The following is an 18,282-nucleotide window of genomic DNA, read 5'->3' as shown; positions in this document are numbered from 1 at the left end:
AGATAACCTGTTGATCGCCCCTCATTCCCAGTATGAGGCAGGAGCCCTCCCCTCACAGACATTCCTGCCTGTGCTTCCTCCCGGTATCCCGCTTTCCCACTTACCTCAGGGCTTTGGTCTCCTTCCCCCGGTGAACCTAGTTTAAAGCTCTCCTCACTAGGTTAGCCAGCCTGCTGGCAAAGATGCTCTTCCCTCTCTTCGTAAGATGGAGCCCGTCTCTGCCCAGCACTCCTCCTTCATGGAACACCATCCCATGGTCAAAGAAACCAAAGCCTTCTCTCCGACACCACCTGCGTAGCCATTCGTTGACTTCCACGATTCGATGGTCCCTACCTAGGCCCTTTCCTTCCACGGGGAGGATGGACGAGAACACCACCTGCGCCTCCAACTCCTTTATCCTTCTTCCTAGAGCCACATAATCCGCAGTGATCCGCTCAAGGTCATTCTTGGCAGTATCATTGGTGCCCATGTGGAGAAGCAGGAAGGGGTAGCGATCCGAGGGCTTGATGAGTCTCGGCAGTCTCTCCGTCACGTCGCGAATCTTAGCCCCTGGCAAGCAGCAGACTTCTCGGTTTTCCCGGTCAGGGCGGCAGATAGATGACTCAGTCCCCCGGAGGAGAGAGTCCCCGACCACCACCACCCGCCTTCTCCTCTTGGGAGTGGTGATCGTGGAACGCCCAACCTCAGGACAGCGCATCTCATGCCTTCCAACCAGCGGAGTCTCCTTCTGCTTTCTCGCCCCAGACATATCATCTGGTCCACTCTCCGCAACGATACCTGTGGAGAGAACATGAAAGCGGTTAGTTACCTGTGTCTGTGTTACTGGAACCCGGACATTCCGCTTACCTCTTCTGGAGGTCACATGTTGCCAAGCTTCTTCACTGGCCTCTTGGCTCCTGTGTGCAACCTGCTCTATATCTGTAGAGCTTTGTGCCCCTAGAAGCCTATCTTGAGTTTTGTCCAGAAAATCCTCAGTTTCTCGTATGCAACGCTCTTCCCTCTAATTCCCTGTGTTTTTCTGCACCCAGCCACTTACTGCAGGATGCTCCCAGTGCCTTCAGAAGCCAACCGTCCACGGGGTGCAGCATATCCCACCTCACCCACCAACTGCCACGGGAGCAGGCTCAGTGCTCTGAAACCGCTCTGAGTGAAGTTTAGACAGGACCTTCTTGTAGTGTGACACTCACCAGGGCCAGTCTCCTCGGCTTCAGCACCTCCTGGGTCTGACCTCAGAGCGCTCAGCACCCCTGTTCCATGCTGTGAGCTCCCCGCAGGGAGTCCACCTGACTAGGACACCTGGGGAAGCCTCACATGCCCCAAAGGGCCCTGCACCCCAACTCCGCACTCAGCCGTGACTCTCAGCCAGAGAGCAGGAAGTTACAGCAAAGTCCATCTTGGGGGGATCCAGAGCCCTGGGCTCTCCCCCCAAGTCCCCAAACCAAGAGACTGACCGGCTTCCCTCAGCCCAGCCTCAGTCATGCCCAGCTGCCGTTTTCTGTGCTTTGTCTCTTTCCCCAGCAAACTAGTCACCTGGCCTCCACCTGTCTAACTCCTTCGCTGGCTCCATGCAGAGGATAGGCCCCAGCCTTAGTTGCCAGGATACGGAATGTCTGACCATTGTCTGGGCCAAGGCAGCCAGTTGGCAGTTGCACCCACCCCCTAGGGGCCTCTGCAACTATCACCACCTAGGTACTTATGTGACACATAAGGGAAACTGAGGCACACACACAGTATTCATACAAAACATTAAGAAAATTCCCACTTGGTCACTTCCCTGCTACCCTGGGCTGCCTCCAACTTCCCTTTTACCTGCCCCCCCAACACCAACCCTGTCACTTCTGTCCAGCTTCCCCTCCCCATAGGCACTGCCCTGGGATGCCTCCAGCTTCCCCTCCACCCCCAGGCGCCTCCCTGCCCCTCCCACTGCTGTCTTGGGCCACCTCCAGCTTCCCTTTTATCCCCCCAACCCCACATTACCTGCATCTTCTGCTGTGCTACACCCTGACCGCTGCCCCCTGCAGATCTCTGTCCCACTGCGGGAGGTGAAATGTCTGAAGAAGGAGAAGATGGCCAAACTGATTCCCAACGCCATCCAGGTCTGCACTGCGGCCGACAAGGTGAGACAGGGCTGGGGCTCCCCCCCACCCCAGGGCCCCTCTCCTTGGGGGGCAGCCCCATGCCCTTGTCTGGCCTCCGCAGAGCCCCTCCCCGCAGGACTATGGCATCCCAGGTGCCCCTGCCCGATGCAGGGTAGACGCAGAGACAGCCGGGTGGGTCCCCTGGGGGCAACCCCACAAGGAGAGGGGACAGGTCCTGCCTGCCACTTTGTGTGGGTGATGGCATCCTCACCTGAGGAGGGGTCAGGTGGGGACCTGATCCTCAAGAGGCGGGGCTGGGGAGTACCAAGGGGCCAAGCCCCATCCCTGCCCCTCACAGAAGTGCTGCCCCAAGGACACTGAGTCTGGCCACTCCCGGGTCACTCTGAGTTGGGACCTGGGGGGAGGGGGCTTTCCTTGCCCCTGGAGGCCACTGTCTGAGCAGCATCAGTGCCCTGCTGGGCCCCCTTCTGGGCAGGAGTGGGACAGGTGTGGGGGAGCCCAGAGCTGGGCTGGCAGAGGCTGCGGGTCAGGAGTGAGAGGCACCAGCAGAGCTGTGGAGTGGGGGAGCCCAGGCTGGGCTAGCAGGGGCTGTGGGTTGGGAGTGAGGGGCACCAGGAGATCCAGGAGTCGGGTCTCACTTCCCCCTCCCCCCAGCATTTCTTCACCTCATTTGGAGCCCGAGATCGCTGCTTCATGCTGATCTTCCGCCTGTGGCAGAACGCGCTGCTGGAGAAGGTACAGACGCTGGGAGGGGGTGGGGGGGTAGTTTGGGGATGAGGAGCTGGGGATGGGATTCTGGGGGGCGCAAACGCTGTCCCTTTCCCCAACACTGCCCCCCCCAGATGCTGTCCCCTCCCCCGACGTTGTACCTTCCCCCCGACGCTGTCCCCCCCTCCAGATACTGTCCCTTTCCCCTGACACTGTCCCCTCCGACACTGTCCCCCACTCCAGACGCTGTCCCTTTCCCCCAACGCTGTCCCTTTCCCCCAACGTTTTCTCCCCCTCCAGATGTTGTTCCCCCAGTGCTGTTCCTTCCCCCCCAGAAGCTGTCACCTGCCCCCAGATGCTGTCTGCCCCCAACGCTGTCTATCTCCCCTGCAGACGCTGTCACCTGCCCCCAGATGCTGTCTGCCCCCGACTCTGTTTCTCTCCCACCTCAGATGCTGTCTGTCCCCCGACGCTGTCTCTCTCCCCCCCAACACTGTCCCCCGACGCTGTCTCTCTCCCCCCCAACGCTGTCCCCCCAACTCTGTCTCTTTCCCCCCTGACGCTGTTCCCCCCCGACATTGTCTCTCCCCCACCCCAGACGCTGTCCCCCTGACGCAGTTCCCCACTGCAGACACTGTCTCTCTCTCCCCCAGACACTGTCCCCCCAGGAGCTCTGGCATATCGTCCACCAGGGCTATGGTGCTGAGCTCGGCCTCACCAGCGAGGACGATGACTACGTCTGTCCCGTCCCCACTGACGAGCTCAATGGCCTGGGGTGAGTGTGAGCCTCCCCCACCCCTGACTTGCGTGGGGCCAGCCACAGGCCTCCGACCTCTGCTGCAGGTCCCTCAGGTCTGGCTGCCCCTCCCTGCACCTTCCCCCATCGCCCCATGAGAGAGTCTGGGTCCTCTTGCCCAGGGGGAGCTGGGAGGGCGTTGTCTCCCCAGGAATAGGTTGGCCCCACCCGAGTGTTGGGAGTGCTGGGACCCCTGTAGACTGGGAAGCGTCTGCCCTGCCCCCCCCAGGATGAGCTGGTGCCTGACCTTCCCCCCCCACCCTGGGACAAACTGGCACCCTCCCCCCCCACCCGTGTGTCTGACCCCGAGACTTGCCCTGGTGCGATCCCCGACCCTACGGGACCCAGTGACCTCAACACTTGTGCGACCCCTGGCACCCCAGTGACTGCCCCCCTCCAGGCCAGCCAGGGAGCTCAGTGACATCATCGAGCTGAGAGACCTGGCCTTGCCCTGCACAGCTGACCTCAAGGTGGACCCCAGCCCCAAGCTGGCCAGGACAGCTGCCAGTCAGAGCTTCCACTCACTGGCCAGCAGCAGCGATGGGGCCGCCTCGGTGAGTGGGGGGAAGGGTTGGTGGGGGCGGATTAGGGAGGTGTCAGGACTGGGGTGGTTCGGGGGATGGGGTTGGGGGAGGTGTCAGGTGCCTGGAGTGACTCACAGCTGAGAAAGCCAAACTCAGGACAGAAACCCCAGGCTGGGGGTGTATTCTATCATTTGATTTCACCCAGCACTGAAATGTACCCCTGGCTCAGTCTACCCATTTTACCATGGAGCACAGACGGCCCCTTGGCATTCCAACCCCTCATTACCCCCCAGAGAACCTGCACTTTGTGATGAAAGGTGATTAAATCCACATTCCCCACACATTAGGTTCATCCAGTCCCAAAAGACTCGTCACTTACCTCAGGTCAGATCTCCCCATAGACAGCACAGGTAACCGCTTGCTTTAGTGTCGAAAGCTAGCTAAGAAAATAACCGAGCATTATTCAAAGTCAGAGCAGATAAAACACATTACAGGTGAATGAGACTGTGAGAGTCCAGTTGTTAGCAGAGATTTAATGTCGGCAAATTCTCCATAAGTCTCTTAGAGTCCTTCCACGAATCTTTCCGGGTGTCCTGTTCTCTGACCAATGGCTCAGACTCCCTGGTCAGTTCAGCAGATCAGAGGTACTGGCTCGGGCCAATGAATGGGGTATTTATGGCTCTCCTGTGCACAGAGCCAGCGGACAGGTGTCCTCACAGAAAACCTGTCACAGCATGTGATGGACACTTGAAGCTGTGAAAAGTCCCAGTAACGCTTGCTTTGAAGATCAAATGCTTCAATCTGAGGCTTCAGTCTTGTGAACACCCTATAGCCATGACATGCCCTAGCCAAACGGTTCTCTGGTCAGTGAATTCACCCTCCATGCTAGCTACAGGCCTTTGCATCTACTGACACCTGAGCACAGCTGCATACAGGATGTGCAGGTAATAAAGAGCGACAAGAGGTGAAAAGGATTTTGCAGGTAACAGTTCTTTGGTTACAGCCACCAGGATGTAGGTAAATACAGTTCTTGGTTTCTGTCAACACAAGTGCATGGGCTTGTCTTAGTTAGCCTAGTTAACAGACCTTTGTTACCCACACGCAGTAAATTAACCCCTCAGGTTAATTAATCAGGTCCTGCCCTGAGCTGGCCAGCTGCCAGCGTCATAGGAGGTGTGTGTGTGGGGGTGTTGGGGAGGAGGCAGGGGCTGGGAGACCTTCTGGGGAGTTGGGGAAGGGAAGGGGCAGGGCCGGGGGAGGTTTTGGGCCCAGGTTGGGCCCCCTCACTTTCCCTTCTCCCCAGCTGGCAGATGACCCAGAGGAGAATGTGGACAGCCGGGCGGATGCTGTCTCCAACTGCGCAGCAACACTGGGGCTGGAGCCTCCGAAGGCTGCGGCACTGGGGGGGGGCCCGCTGCCTGCCCTGGGGGACCTGCTGCCCCCTGAGGAGCTCCCCACTGACACCAGCAACTCCTCCTCCTCCTCCTCCTCCACACAGGATGAAGGTAACAGCCCAGCATTGCCCAAACATACCAGCCCTCAGCTTTAACCACTAGGCCCCACCCGTCTCCTAGAGCCAAGGAGAGAACCCAGAAGTCCTGGCTCCCAGTCTCCTGCTCTAACCACTAGGCCCACTTCCTTCCCAGAGCCAGGAATAGAATCCAGGAGTGCTGGCTTCCAGCCTGCCTACTCTGATCCCATTGTCCTCCCAGAACTGGGTTAGGACCCAGGCAGCAACTCACCCCTCTCTCCCCACAGCGGAGGTGGACGCCTTCTCGGACCTGCCCGGGCGGCTGCTGCTGAACTGCGTCTATTGCCTGGGGGCTGAGCGGCTGCAGCAGATGCTCTTCACCGACTCGCTGTTCATGCAGAGTTTCCTGGGCCAGCGCAAGTTCACAGGTGGGGTGGAGCAGGGGCTGAGTCTTCCCTGGGGCTGCGAGCTGGCTGCCCCCTGCCACCCGCCAGATGACGGCTGGGTTGGGTCTGGCTCACTGCCCAGGACACCCATGGGGCGCTGCTGGCCTGAGTCGAGGTGTATGGGGCAGGGGACCCGGTAGCTCCAGGCCAGGCAGCCTGGCGGAGATCCCAAAGCTTAGCGGAGGACACACACCCTGTGCTGGCCAGGCCGAGGGTGTTGGGCATGTGTGTGATGGGCACAGGAAGGCAGCGTGGTGGGGGGGGGTCACCCAACACCTGGGACTCGCTGCCCTCGGAGAGTCTGGGCTTGGTGCTCAAGGGAGCTGCCAACTGCAGCGCGGGGGAGGCCTTGGACTGGGCACCAGGCCCACGCCTGGCACTGCACACAACCCGTGTAGCCTGTGCCGGCTGGAGGACATGGGTCTCCAGCCCTGGCAGCTGCTGCCCATGGCAGCACTAGCCAGGCGTTTGCTCTGGCCGGAGGGGAGCAAACTTGCTGCAGGGCCCAAGAGGGAAGGGGCCATGGCAGAACACTGGGTCAGGTGTTCGTGCTGCTGGACACCCCACTGGGCCACACCAGTTTAATGCCACCAAGAGCAGGGCCCTGCAGCTGGGAGTCGGGGATAAGAGGGACGTGTGGGGGGACATGGGGGAGGCCCCTGAGTGGGGGATCCCCCTGCCCTGAAATACCCCCTGCTCTCCCCAGACGTGACCCTGACCTCATGGAGCGACAAGACCAAATGCCGCCAGCGCCGCGTCCTCTCCTATACCATCCCCCTCAGCAACCCGCTGGGCCCCAAGGCAGCTGCTGTGGTGGAGACACAGGTGAGGGAGGGGGCAGCACAGCCCCAGGAGGGTGTGAAGGAGCAGATACAGGGAAGCTGGATGGGAGGGCTGGACTGCGCGGTGGGGGGCGGCAGGTCAGGGGTGGGGCTGGACTGCATGGTGGGGGGCTGCAGGCGTGGGTGCTGGACTGCGCGGTGGGGGGCGGCAGGTCAGGGGTGGGGCTGGACTGCATGGTGGTGGGAAGCAGGCATGGCAGCTGGACTGCGTGGTGGGGGGCAGCAGGTGCAGGATGGCAGCAGGTGTGGGGGAACAAAGCGGGGCTGTCTCTGGCCTGTGATGGGATGAGTAGAGCTGGCCTCCCCCCAGACCCTGTTCCGTGCCAGCCCCGAGAACGGTGCCTATGTGGTGGACTCGGAGGTGATCACTCAGGGCATCCCCTACCAGGATTACTTCTACACTGCTCACCGCTACTGCATCAGCACACTGGCCACAGGCACGGCCCGCCTCAGGTACCGACTAAGCTAAGAGCCCCTCTGCAGTGCGGGTTTGGGGGGTTATTCCCCCCCCATCCAGAGAGTGGTGCTGGGAATTCCTCTGGTGGCTGGCTCTCTTTGTTTCATGGCTGCTCCACACTATGAAAGTCAGACCCTTTGAAATCAGCAGGTCAAGATAACTTGCATCCAAGAGTTTGAAAAGAGCTGGCTTAGGAACTCACTGGCCCATTAAGGTTGATTTTCAATGAGTCTTAGAGCACTGGGGAAGTTCCAGAGGCCTGGTAGAAAACTACTATTGTGCTACTCTTTTAAAAAGGGTAAGGGGGATGGTCTGGGTGATTATAGGCCTGACAGCAATCCTGGGAGAGAGAAAGGAGCAGCTGATATGGACTCAGTTAATAACAAATTAAAGGAGGGGGATGGAATTAATGTCAGTCGCCATGGGTTTATGGAGAATAGATCCTGTCACTAACTTGGTCTCTTTGCCAAGGCTGGTGGCAGGAGGGAACAGTGTTGATGTAACACACTTGGGTCCTCTACAGCCTTTGACGTGGGACTACATGACATTTAAAGTGACAAACCGAGACTGATATGAAATCGGGACGGCTTGGTGAGCTGGCCATGAGCACACAGTGTCTTGTAATATGGTTCCATGTAACTGTCCAGCTAGGCACAAAGAGCGTTGGCCACACACTCAGGCCAGAGGGACTCTGTCCCTCCTCTGTGTGGAGCATGGATGGTGAAAAGATTTCGTGGAGTCCCCCATCCCAGTGGCTCTGTGTCAGTGACCTGGCCCCTGCATTATTTCCTGCTCCCCCAAAGTCTGTGTCTTCTGCTAACGCTACCAGGGACGAATTGATATTTTCTTTCAGGTCACTGTGATAAAGCTGCAAATAGCACAGGCCAAGACCTGATCCGTACAGGACCACCCCAGAGACACCCCCGTCAAGGTCTGGTCCCCCTTTACAGGTTCATTTTGGGCCCTCTCAGTTAGCTGGCTGTGAATGCTTTCAGTGTGGGCCATGCCGATTTCGTATCAGTCTCGGTTTGTCATTCTAAATGTCGTGTGGTCCCAAGTCAAAGGCTGTAGAAGATCTAAGTGTGTTACGTGAACAGTGTTCCCTCCTGCCACCAGCCTTGGCATCTCCCAAAGAGATACCAGCTGAATGCGAGCTTCCCATGCAACACTGGGGCCAGAGGAACTAATGCAGCCCTGGGTGCACAAATGGGAATCTTGAGGAGGAGCAGGGAGATTATTTTCCCTCTGGGTTTGGTCCTGGTGTGATGTAGGTGGGCCCCTGTGTCCAGGTCTGGCGCCCACAGGCCAAGGAGGATGGTGATAAATTGGGGAGGGGTCCAGAAAGAGCCTCGAGAATGAGGAAAGGGTCAGGAACCCTGCCTGAGAGGGAGAGGTTCCCGGAGCTCTAGCTCTTTCACTTAACCCAGAGTAGGATCAGGGGTGAGGCTCCGGTCTGGCTGCGTGGGGTCAGACACCCAGTGCTGGGCTTGTCTCTCTAGCAGACGAAAGTCCAACACAAGCAGCCAGCGGCTGGAAGTTGAAGCTGGACTAAATCAGCCTGGAACTGAACTGTGCCCAGAACTCAGCCCTGGAACAATATCCAAGGCCGTGCAGATTCCCCCTCACTGCCCATCTGTAAAGCCCACATAGGGCTGGCAGGTCCCCAGCCCAGCAGGCAGTCCCATCTCAGCACCCCTTCCAGGGACATCCTGAGCTCTGTCTGCAACAGAACAGGTTCCCCCAGCTCCTGGGGGCTGCCCCAGACTCTCCCACCTCCAGCCGTCAGAAACTGTTTTCTCCCGACACCGCCGCAGGCGCCTGCCCAGTTTGGCCCCACTGGGCCTTGTGCCAAATGGGCCTTTATCCCCCTAGTTCTTCCCTGCCCTGCTCCCACCCCCTGCTGGATTTATGGGGTGCACATGGAGCCTCTCGAGCCTCTCAGCATGCACTGGGGGCTAACCAAGCCCAGCTCTTCCCGCCCCTCTCAGGAGCTAGGCCTGAGTGTGACTGCAGCCACCTGCATTGGCCGGGTGGAGCTGATCTTTCTTGGCCCTGGGGGGCTAGAGTTGGAGCCAGGACCCCGCTGAGGCCCTGCTGCAGCCATGGGGCGGGGGCAGGCGTTCATTTGTGACAGGCCCATGCTAGGGGTAGCTCAGCTCAGATGAGCACAATGGTGCCTTCTGGCCTTGGGATCTGTGACGGAGGGGCCTGCTGCTGGGAATCTCTGGGAAACAGGCCCCCACCGCATCTGCTCTAGAGAGCTGCTTCCCAGCATCCTGGCCTGGCAGCTCCCGTCCCCCACCAGTGCGCCTCAAGGAGCAGGTCACTGACACGGCCCCCTCCCTGCCCCCTGGCTCTGCCTTCTCCAGAGTCTCCTCTGAGATCCGGTACCGGAAACAGCCCTGGAACCTGGTGAGAGCCCTGATTGAAAAGAATACATGGAGCGGCGTGGAGGAGTACTTCCAGCACCTGGGTATGGGGCATCCAGCACCTAGGACGGGGGGCGGGACGGTATGGATGGGGCCTGCGAGGGATGACTGGCACCGGGGTAAGGGGGCAGGTGCAGAAGAGTGCGCCCAGTGCTGGAGTCTGGGAGTGCTCTGGGGCCTCAGAGGTGCCTATGGGGGGGAGGGGGGCCTGGAGGGGCAGGGGACTGTCAGAGGGTATTGGGCAGGGATGGAGATACGGGGAGGCTACTGGGGGAAATGTGGATGGGGCTGCATGGGTGGCTGAGGCGAGGAGGGTGACGTGGGCGGGTGGCGGGCAATATGTGGGGGGCTGGGTGGGTGGGGCCGTGTCACAGGCTCGGTGCTCTTGAACAGCTCTGAATCAAACCCAGGCAGGACCCTGTTCAGTGTGACACCCCCAGACACTCTCAGGGGAGCAAGAAGCCTCCTTGGCTTCAGCGCCTCCTGGGTCTGAGCTCAGAGCGTTCAGCCGCAGGGAGTCTGCTTGGATGGGACACCTGGAGAGGGGCCTTGCACCCCCACTCCACAGTCAGAGTGACTCAGCCAGCGTGTGACACAGAAGGTTTATCAGCCGTCCCGTAGGCATGCCCAGTTGTTAGCACCGAACCCAGGAAATTCCAGCCACGTCCATCTTGGTCAGACCCAGAGCTCCAAGCCCTGCTCTCCACCCGGGACCCTGACAGGAGGCTGAGACCCACTTCCAGCAGCCAACCCTCGGTCATGCCCAGTTGCCCCTCCTCCATCCTTTGTTCCCCTTCAGGGCAAAGAGGGTCACCTGGTCTCCACCTCAGCTTTGTTCTCCCTTGTCCTAGCCCCCGGGTCATCAGTTGCTGAGTTATAAAATGTCCAGCCATCTTCTGGGTCCAGGCAGCCATACAACAGTCCCACCTAGTTCTCTGGGTCTTTGCAAAATTAAACTCCCTTTCCCTCCAGCTAGGTAAACATGCAGCACACTGTGGAAACTGAGGCACACCCAGAACTCATACAAAATACTAAGAAAATTCCCACTGTGTCATATCCCATGTGTGGTTGCAGGAGGGGGGCAGGCAAAACGAGGGGGCTGGGGAGGTGATGTGAAGGGGTTTGGGTGGGGCAGGCCACCAGTCAGAGGGGGTTTCCCAATAAATCCATTGTTGGGTGGGGGTGACACAGCTGGGCAGCTGGAGGGACACAGTTGGGACAGACCCTGGGCTCCACGTGACTCCCTCCCCCTGGGCCTTATGGGGTGTGTGTGCCCTTCCCCCGCGGGCATCTCACCCCCCTGGCATGGCGGGGCTGGCATGGTGGGGCTGGCGTAGCGGACATGGGCATCACCCCCTAGCATGGTGGGGATGGCGTGGGTGTCTCACCCCCCCTGGCATTGCAGGGCTGGAGTAGCGGGCGTCACCCCCCAGCATGGTGGGGCTGGCGCAGGCATCTCACCCCCCTGGCATGGTGGGGTTGGTGTAGCGGGCGTGGGCATCTCAGCCCCCGGTGTGGTGGGGCTGGCGTGGGCATCTCACCCACCCTGGCATGGCAGGGCATAGCATGGCAGGGCATAACGGGCATCAGCATCTCCCCCCCGGTGTGGTGGGGCTGGCGTGGGCATCTCACCCACCCGGGCAGGGCATAGCATGGCAGGGCATAACGGGCGTCGGCATCTCCCCCCCGGTGTGGTGGGGCTGGCGTGGGCATCTCACCCACCCTGGCAGGGCAGGGCATAGCATGGCAGGGCATAACGGGCGTCGGCGTCTCCCCCCCGGTGTGGTGGGGCTGGCGTGGGCGTCTCACCCACCCTGGCAGGGCATAGCATGGCAGGGCATAACGGGCATCGGCGTCTCCCCCCCGGTGTGGTGGGGCTGGTGTGGGTGTCTCACCCACCCTGGCATGGCAGGGCATAACGGGCATCGGCGTCTCCCCCCCGGTGTGGTGGGGCTGGCGTGGGCGTCTCACTCCTCTTGGTGTTGCAGGGCTGGCACTGGCACGGGCGGAGAAGACGCTGCTGGAGGAGAGTGGCCGTGGGACGGAGCCGCGGGGGCTGCTGGCTGGGCTGCACCGCAGGAAGCGCACGCTGAGCTGGAGGGCCCCCCATGCTGAGCCTACCCTGGCCACGCTGCCCCCCAGAGATATGGGGCCCCGCCCCCTGCACCCCTCCAGTAAGGAAAACCCCACCCAATCCCTGCCCATGTCCAGAAGGAACCTGTTCCCCCCCCCTCGGGTAAAGGGGAACCTGCCCCCAACTCTCTACCCACAACCCACCCCCCATCCAAAGGAAATATGCCGCCTCCTGTAATCTGCCCCCCAGAACCCGTCCCAGCCCCATCTCCAGCACAAAGGGAACCCGCCCACCCAAATGCACCCCCATCCCTGTCCCCCCACTCCCAGGTAAAGGGGAACGCACCCCCATCACCGCCCCCCCCGGTAAGGGGGAACATGCCTTGTCCGTGACGATCCCCCATGAGGGAGCGTGTGAGGGCAGCTATTCCTCCCCGCCAGAGGATGGGAGATGGGCTGTTGCAGTCCCCTATGGGGAGCAACTCATGGGCACATGGGGCTGGCTCGGCCTCCACCTAACCTGCCCCTTCTTCCCGCAGGCAGCCTGGCAACCCGGCTGTCCCAGCAGCTGGTGGAGCGAAGCCGGGGCCCTACCGTGTCCACCCTCATCCTCATCGTCAGCCTGGTGTAAGGGGCCTGTGGGGCTGGGCTATGGGGAGGTGGAGGGGTGGGCGGTTGAGCTATGGGGGGATGTTACTAAAGGGGACTGGGGCTCTTTGGAGGAGTGATGTAGGGGGCCAGGCAGGGCTCTAGGGGTCATAATGCGGGAGGCGGGGCAGGGCTCTGTGGGGAGGGTTGATGTGGGGGGCAGGGTGGGGCAGGGCAGGGCTCTGAGGGGAGTAATGCAGGGGTGGAGCTCTGGGGGGGGTGGAGGGTCCAGGATTTGGGACACACAGCTGGGCTCAGGCTGGGCTCTGGGGGTGATGTGAAGGGGTATGGTCTGGGGAGCAGAGCAGGGGCACCCCCTGGGGGCAGAGCCACAGACCCTTTCCCGAGTTGGGATGTGGGAGTTGGACTGGACTGGGCTGTGAGCTGCTCTGTGCGTAGCCAGGCAGGGGCTATTGGTGGGAGGAGCTGTGTGTTGGGAGAGGGAGGCTACACATGGAGGGAGCTATGGGGTGATTCTCTGGGGTGAGGCTTCACGTGTCTCTTTCCTTCCTTCTGTCTCTGCTGCCTCACAGGATCTGTGTGAGGTATGGTGTGACCCCCCCCTCCGCCCCCAGGCTGCCATGGACCCCCTGACCCCACCCCCTTGTGCCCCCAGACACCCCCCCCCATGGACCACTGGCTCTGCCCCGCCTGCCCCCAGCACCACCCCTGCCCTGCCCCTAGTGTTCTGAGCTTTGGAGCGCTGACTGAGGTGGCATGATTTGCATACTGCGCTCTGATTGGCCAGCATACCACGGACATGATGGGTAATAGCAGGTCTCGGCTCCGGGCCCCACCAATCAGAGTGCAGTATGCAAATCTGACAGCCTGCCTTGAGTGTGTTCTGGGCAGGGAGATGGGGTCTGAGACAGCCACACATGTACCTGTGGCGCAGGGACAGGACTCCTGGGTTCTCTCCCCAGCTCTGAGAGGGAGAGGGGTCTAGTGGTTTAGAGCAGGGGGGCCAGGACTCCTGGGTTCTCTCCCCAGCTCTGGAAGGGAGAGGGGTCTAGTGGTTTAGAGCAGGGGGGCCAGGACTCCTGGGTTCTCTCCCCAGCTCTGAGAGGGAGAGGGGTCTAGTGGTTTAGAGCAGGGGGGACAGGACTCCTGGGTTCTCTCCCCAGCTCTGAGAGGGAGAGGGGTCTAGTGGTTTAGAGCAGGGGGGCCAGGACTCCTGGGTTCTCTCCCCAGCTCTGAGAGGGAGAGGGGTCTAGTGGTTTAGAGCAGGGGGGCCAGGACTCCTGGGTTCTCTCCCCAGCTCTGGAAGGGAGAGGGGTCTAGTGGTTTAGAGCAGGGGGGCCAGGACTCCTGGGTTCTCTCCCCAGCTCTGGAAGGGAGTGGGGTGTAGTAGTTTGAGCAGGGAGGCTGGGAGCCAGGATCCCTGGGTTCTGCTCCATGTAACACAGGGCTGTGTCCTAGGGACACTGGGTGACCCTTACCAGCATCCGGCCTGGGGCGGGGCTTTGTCCGCCCCTCACTCTCCCTCTCCCCCCAGCCTGCTGATCCTGGTGGTTCTCAATGTGATGCTGTTATACCGGCTGTGGGCGCTGGAGCACACAGCCCGCGCCTTCCAGGCCTGGCAGGCCCCCGCACTGGCCCGAGGGTGAGTGATCCCAGCAGGGGCAGGGTGGGTGGGTGGAAGAATGGGGAGATTTCTGGCAGTGGGGGAGGGGTAGTGAGGGGAGCACAAGAGGTGAGGGGGGTTGGGTATTCTTGGAGCAGGGCTGAGGTGCCAGGGGAGGGGTCCCAGCAGCTGGCGTTGGGGGCCTTGACCCCCACCTCAGCTGGCCATGACCCCCTGCCCCCCCAGGAAGCTGCCCCAGACAGCAGGCGAGTGGGCCGAGGTCCTGGAGCTGCAGCGCCGTTTCCATGGCGCCGAGGTGCGGAAGTGGAGGCAGATCCTGGAGGCCTCTGTGGAGCTGCTGGACGAGGTGATGCTGCAGTGCCGGGCCGGGCTCACTGTGCTCTTTAGGTCCCTGCCCAGTGGGGGCTTGCAGCTCTGCTTGCGCGGCCCCCTGGCCTGGATCTCCCCTGGGCCTGGCTCCCCCTGCCTGCTCTGCAGCCCTGGGGCCAGCAGCACTAATGCACAGTCACCCAGCCCCAGATCCCTGCACCCAGAGCTGCTTGGGGCGCCGCCTGCCTGGCAGCAGGACCCAGCCTAGCTGGTGATCCGGGAGCCCGAGGAAAGAGGAGGCACTGGGGAAAGTGTCATCTACTGGTTAGAGCAGAGGTGCTGGGCACCAGGACTCATGGGTTCTCTCCTCAGCTCTGGGAGGGGAGTGGGGTTAGTGTATGTGGGGATCTGGGCACCAGGACTCCTGGATTCTCTCCCTGCTCTGATGGGAGTGCAGTCTAGATGGGGGGAGGGGTGGGCTGGGAGCCAGGACTACAAGGCTGAAGCCCTCTTCATGGACTGTCAGCCATTCAGGAATAACTGGTACCTCCTCCCCCCGCTGCCCCCCAGATGAAGGTCTCCCTGGAGAAGCTGCACCAGGGCATCGCGATGGCAGAGCCACCCCCGGAGCCGGGCCAGGCTGATGCTGTCTCCTGAGGCTGCGCTGGCCACCAGGGGCCATGGGAGACTGACCTGGATCTGAGAGTGCGGCCGGGTCAGCGCTGCCCAGACGCCCCTCGTCGGCCAGCTCCCTTGGCCGGCTCAGCTCTGTCCGGCCGCCCCTCGTCGGCTGGCTCCCTCGGCCAGGTCAGCGCCACCCGGACGCCCCTCATCGGCCAGCTCCCTTGGCCGGCTCAGCACCGCCCGGACGCCCCTCATCGGCCGGCTCCCTCGGCCAGGTCAGCGCCACCCGGACGCCCCTCGTCAGCCAGCTCAGTGTTGCCCCATCCTTGGCTGATGGACGCCTCCTAGGGTCAGCTTCTCCTGCTGCGTCAGCAGCACCCAGCCATTGGCTGGCGTCGGCCCTGGCTTGGGCTGCTCCACTCTCCTGCCACCCCCTGGCGGAGCAGGTCTCTGTGGGGACAGCTAGGTGGAGGCTGCACCGTGGGACACATGGAGGATCTGCTGGGGGCCGACTCTGCCCCCCGTGATCCGCCCGCTGGCTGCAGCCCAGGACAACAGTGGCTGGACTGTGGCTGCCAGCTGGGTCCAGCCCCCCATGTCTGCTGGCTGGGAGCCTGTTGTGACCTGGGGAGAACCCATCCAGTCTGGGCTGGGAATTGACTTTCTAGGTGGTCTAGCTGCATGGAGTTACTGTGAGGAGTGGCCAGGGCCGTTCCCCCATCCCCTTACCTTGGAGCCAGGACTCCTGGGTCCTCTCTGTGCTGGAGAAGGGGCACTTTTGGGGCAGGCTCCGTGCGCTGCAGGGGGCAGTGCCCATGTCTCTGCCCCCTTCCCAAACACTTGATTCCTGGAGGGCTCGGTGCCCACCAGGCATTGGGTTGTTGTCTCCCGGCCTGGGCCTCTTGCCTTTCGCCGTTGTTGGGGGGGAAGGGGCTGTGTGTGTGTGTGAGCACCCCCACCAGCCTGCACGCTGTCTGCTCCCTCCTATCCTCAGTGTTATGGGGCTCTGGCCCCACCCCACTATTTATTAGCTGATTAAAGAGAGTGGCTGGGACAGTGCCACCCAAAACAAGTCTCTGTGTCTGGGGATGAGGGGACCACAAGGGAAAGAGGCCCCCTCAGCATCCCTGTCCAACTCTGCCCAGCGCCTCCCCACAGCCAGAGCCTGCTCCCATCCCTCCCCCCAATGCCCCCCAGGTAGCGCTCCTCCCCCTCCTCCTGCTGGCCCCCAGCCAGCACTCCTGCCACTGCCCCCATCACCCCCCCACATCCCTGCCCCACTCTTTCCAGTGACCCCCCACAGCCAGAACCTGCCAAGGCTCCCATCCCTCCCCCCACTGCCCCCCAGGTAGTGCTCCTGCCCCTCCCCCTGCTGCCCCCCAGCCAGCTCTTCCCCAGCCAGTACTACTGCCCCTGTCCCATCAACCCCCTGCATCCCCACTCCACTCCACCCAGTGCCCCGCAGCCAGCGCTCCCCCCTGCTCCACAGCCACTTCTTCCGCCCCTATCTACCCCCTGCATCCCCGCTCTGCCCAGGGCCCCCCCAGCCAGCGCTCCCCATACTCCCCCCCCAATCAGTGCTCCCATCCGCCCCCCAGCCAGTTTTTCTGACCCTGCATTCATGCCCTGCTCTGCCCAGCTCCACCCCCCCACTGCCCCCTAGGCAGTGTTTCCACCCCAGCTGCCAGGAGGGGCGCGTGCGGATGAGCCAATTACTGTCCCCATGTCCTGTCCCATTCCCCTCTGCAGTGGAGCTCAGCTCCAATACTGCTCAGGATCCTTCCCAGGCCAATGTACACCTACCTCGCCCCCCTGCTCTGCTGCTGCCTGGCCCCACTGACCACATCTCACTGCTCTGCCCTGCCAGGCCCCCTCCCTGGGGACAGAGATGGGCCCAGCAGCTTTCTGCAGCCCACCCAAGGACACATCACCTGGCGTGACCCAGCTGCAAGCAGAGACCCCTTTGCAGTCCTTAGACATTGGCCATAGGCACAATCCTGACCCACAGCCCTACTAGTGCCCCACACTCCTGACTCGTATCCCCCTGACAACCCAGCCCTGTGATGCCACCTCACTCCCAACCCGCAGCCCCCTGCCAACCCAGCCCTGAGCTCCCCACCCAGCCCTGCAATGCCCTTCACTCCTGTCCCACAGCCTCCTGCTAGTCCAGCCCTGGACTCCCCTCACCCAAGATCTGCTGAGGCCCCTCACTCCTGACTAATAGCCCACTGCTCACCCAGCCCTGGGCTCCACACCCAGCCCCACTGGTGCCCCTCACTCCTGACCCACACCCCTGCTCTCCCAGCCTTGGACTACCCCCCAAGATCTGCCAGGGCCCCTCACTCCTGACCCACAGCCCTGGGCTACCCCCAGAAGATCTGCCTGGGCCCTTCACTTCTGACTCACAGCCCACTGCTCGCCCAGCCCTGGGCTCCCCACCCAACCCTGCGGTGCCCTTTGCTGCTGACCCACAGCCTCCTGCTAGCCCAGCTCTGGGCTACCCCCCTCCTCGTGGCTCGAGATGGCTGGAGCCTGCAGCTGGAATCCCACCCATCTGCTTCTGTAACCGGCACTTCCTTGGCCAAGGCTGCCTTCAGCTGTCGAGAGTGTGCTGCGTTGGCCAGGCGGCACCTGCAGGGGGCAGCACAGCATGATCCTCAGGGTGCTGGGGAAATATTGTACAGGGCTGAGTGCAGGGGTAGTGCTGGGGGTAGTATGGGGCAGGGCAGTGCAGTGTTGGGGGCAGTATGGGGCAGGGCAGTGCAGTGTTGGGGGCAGTATGGGGCGGGGCAGTGTTGGGGGTAGTATGGGGCGGGACAGTGCAGTGTTGGGGGCAGTATGGGGCAGGGCAGTGCAGTGTTGGGGGTAGTATGGGGCGGAGCAGGGCAGTGTTGGGGGTAGTATGGGGCAGGGCAGTGCAGTGTTGGGGGTAGTATGGGGCGGGGCAGTGCAGTGTTGGGGGTAGTATGGGGCAGTGCTTAGGGGCAGTATGGTGAAGTGTTGGGGCAGTGGTGACAATGACCCAGATTCTTCTGTGACAGGGCTCTTCCCCCATACTCCAGACTTGTCTCCCAGCCCCACTGCTGGGTTGCAGCCCCACGGAGCCCCTGTGAGGGGCCGAGTGAGGTGTGCTGAGCCTGCTTCACACACCCAGCCTCAGCCCACAGCTGCGGCTGTCACTCCCTGAGCCCAGAGGCAGCTGGGCAGAGACGAGCGGTGCCCTTAGAATTCCAGAGCCATCAGGTTTGAAGGGACCACAGGGGTCTGGTCC

At 61.8% G+C, this 18,282-nt stretch overlaps 1 protein-coding gene across 6 annotated transcripts in view; it reads left to right on the top strand.

The window, feature by feature from the left end:
* The window catches only part of GRAMD1A (GRAM domain containing 1A), a 32,376-nt gene extending 16,293 nt beyond the window's left edge, over nt 1–16,083 (top strand). For 3 of the 6 annotated variants that reach the window (XM_073322709.1, XM_073322705.1, XM_073322704.1), the window contains 14 exons: nt 2,022–2,117; nt 2,754–2,834; nt 3,461–3,582; nt 4,004–4,157; nt 5,431–5,632; nt 5,886–6,026; nt 6,751–6,869; nt 7,197–7,339; nt 9,713–9,816; nt 11,761–11,946; nt 12,385–12,472; nt 13,989–14,096; nt 14,304–14,424; nt 14,958–16,083. In XM_073322709.1, coding sequence (XP_073178810.1) covers nt 2,022–2,117; nt 2,754–2,834; nt 3,461–3,582; nt 4,004–4,157; nt 5,431–5,632; nt 5,886–6,026; nt 6,751–6,869; nt 7,197–7,339; nt 9,713–9,816; nt 11,761–11,946; nt 12,385–12,472; nt 13,989–14,096; nt 14,304–14,424; nt 14,958–15,044 — 1,752 coding nt within the window. In that variant the 3' untranslated portion in view covers nt 15,045–16,083. The other 3 variants (XM_073322708.1, XM_073322706.1, XM_073322707.1) reach the window with 3 other exon arrangements.
* The last annotated feature ends 2,199 nt before the right edge of the window (nt 16,084–18,282 follow it).

The sequence above is a fragment of the Lepidochelys kempii genome, chromosome 24 (genome assembly GCF_965140265.1).
Source record: "Lepidochelys kempii isolate rLepKem1 chromosome 24, rLepKem1.hap2, whole genome shotgun sequence".
NCBI lineage: Eukaryota > Metazoa > Chordata > Testudines > Cheloniidae > Lepidochelys > Lepidochelys kempii.
Note: the sequence above shows the minus strand (reverse complement) of the source record. Positions and strands in the feature narration are given on the sequence as shown.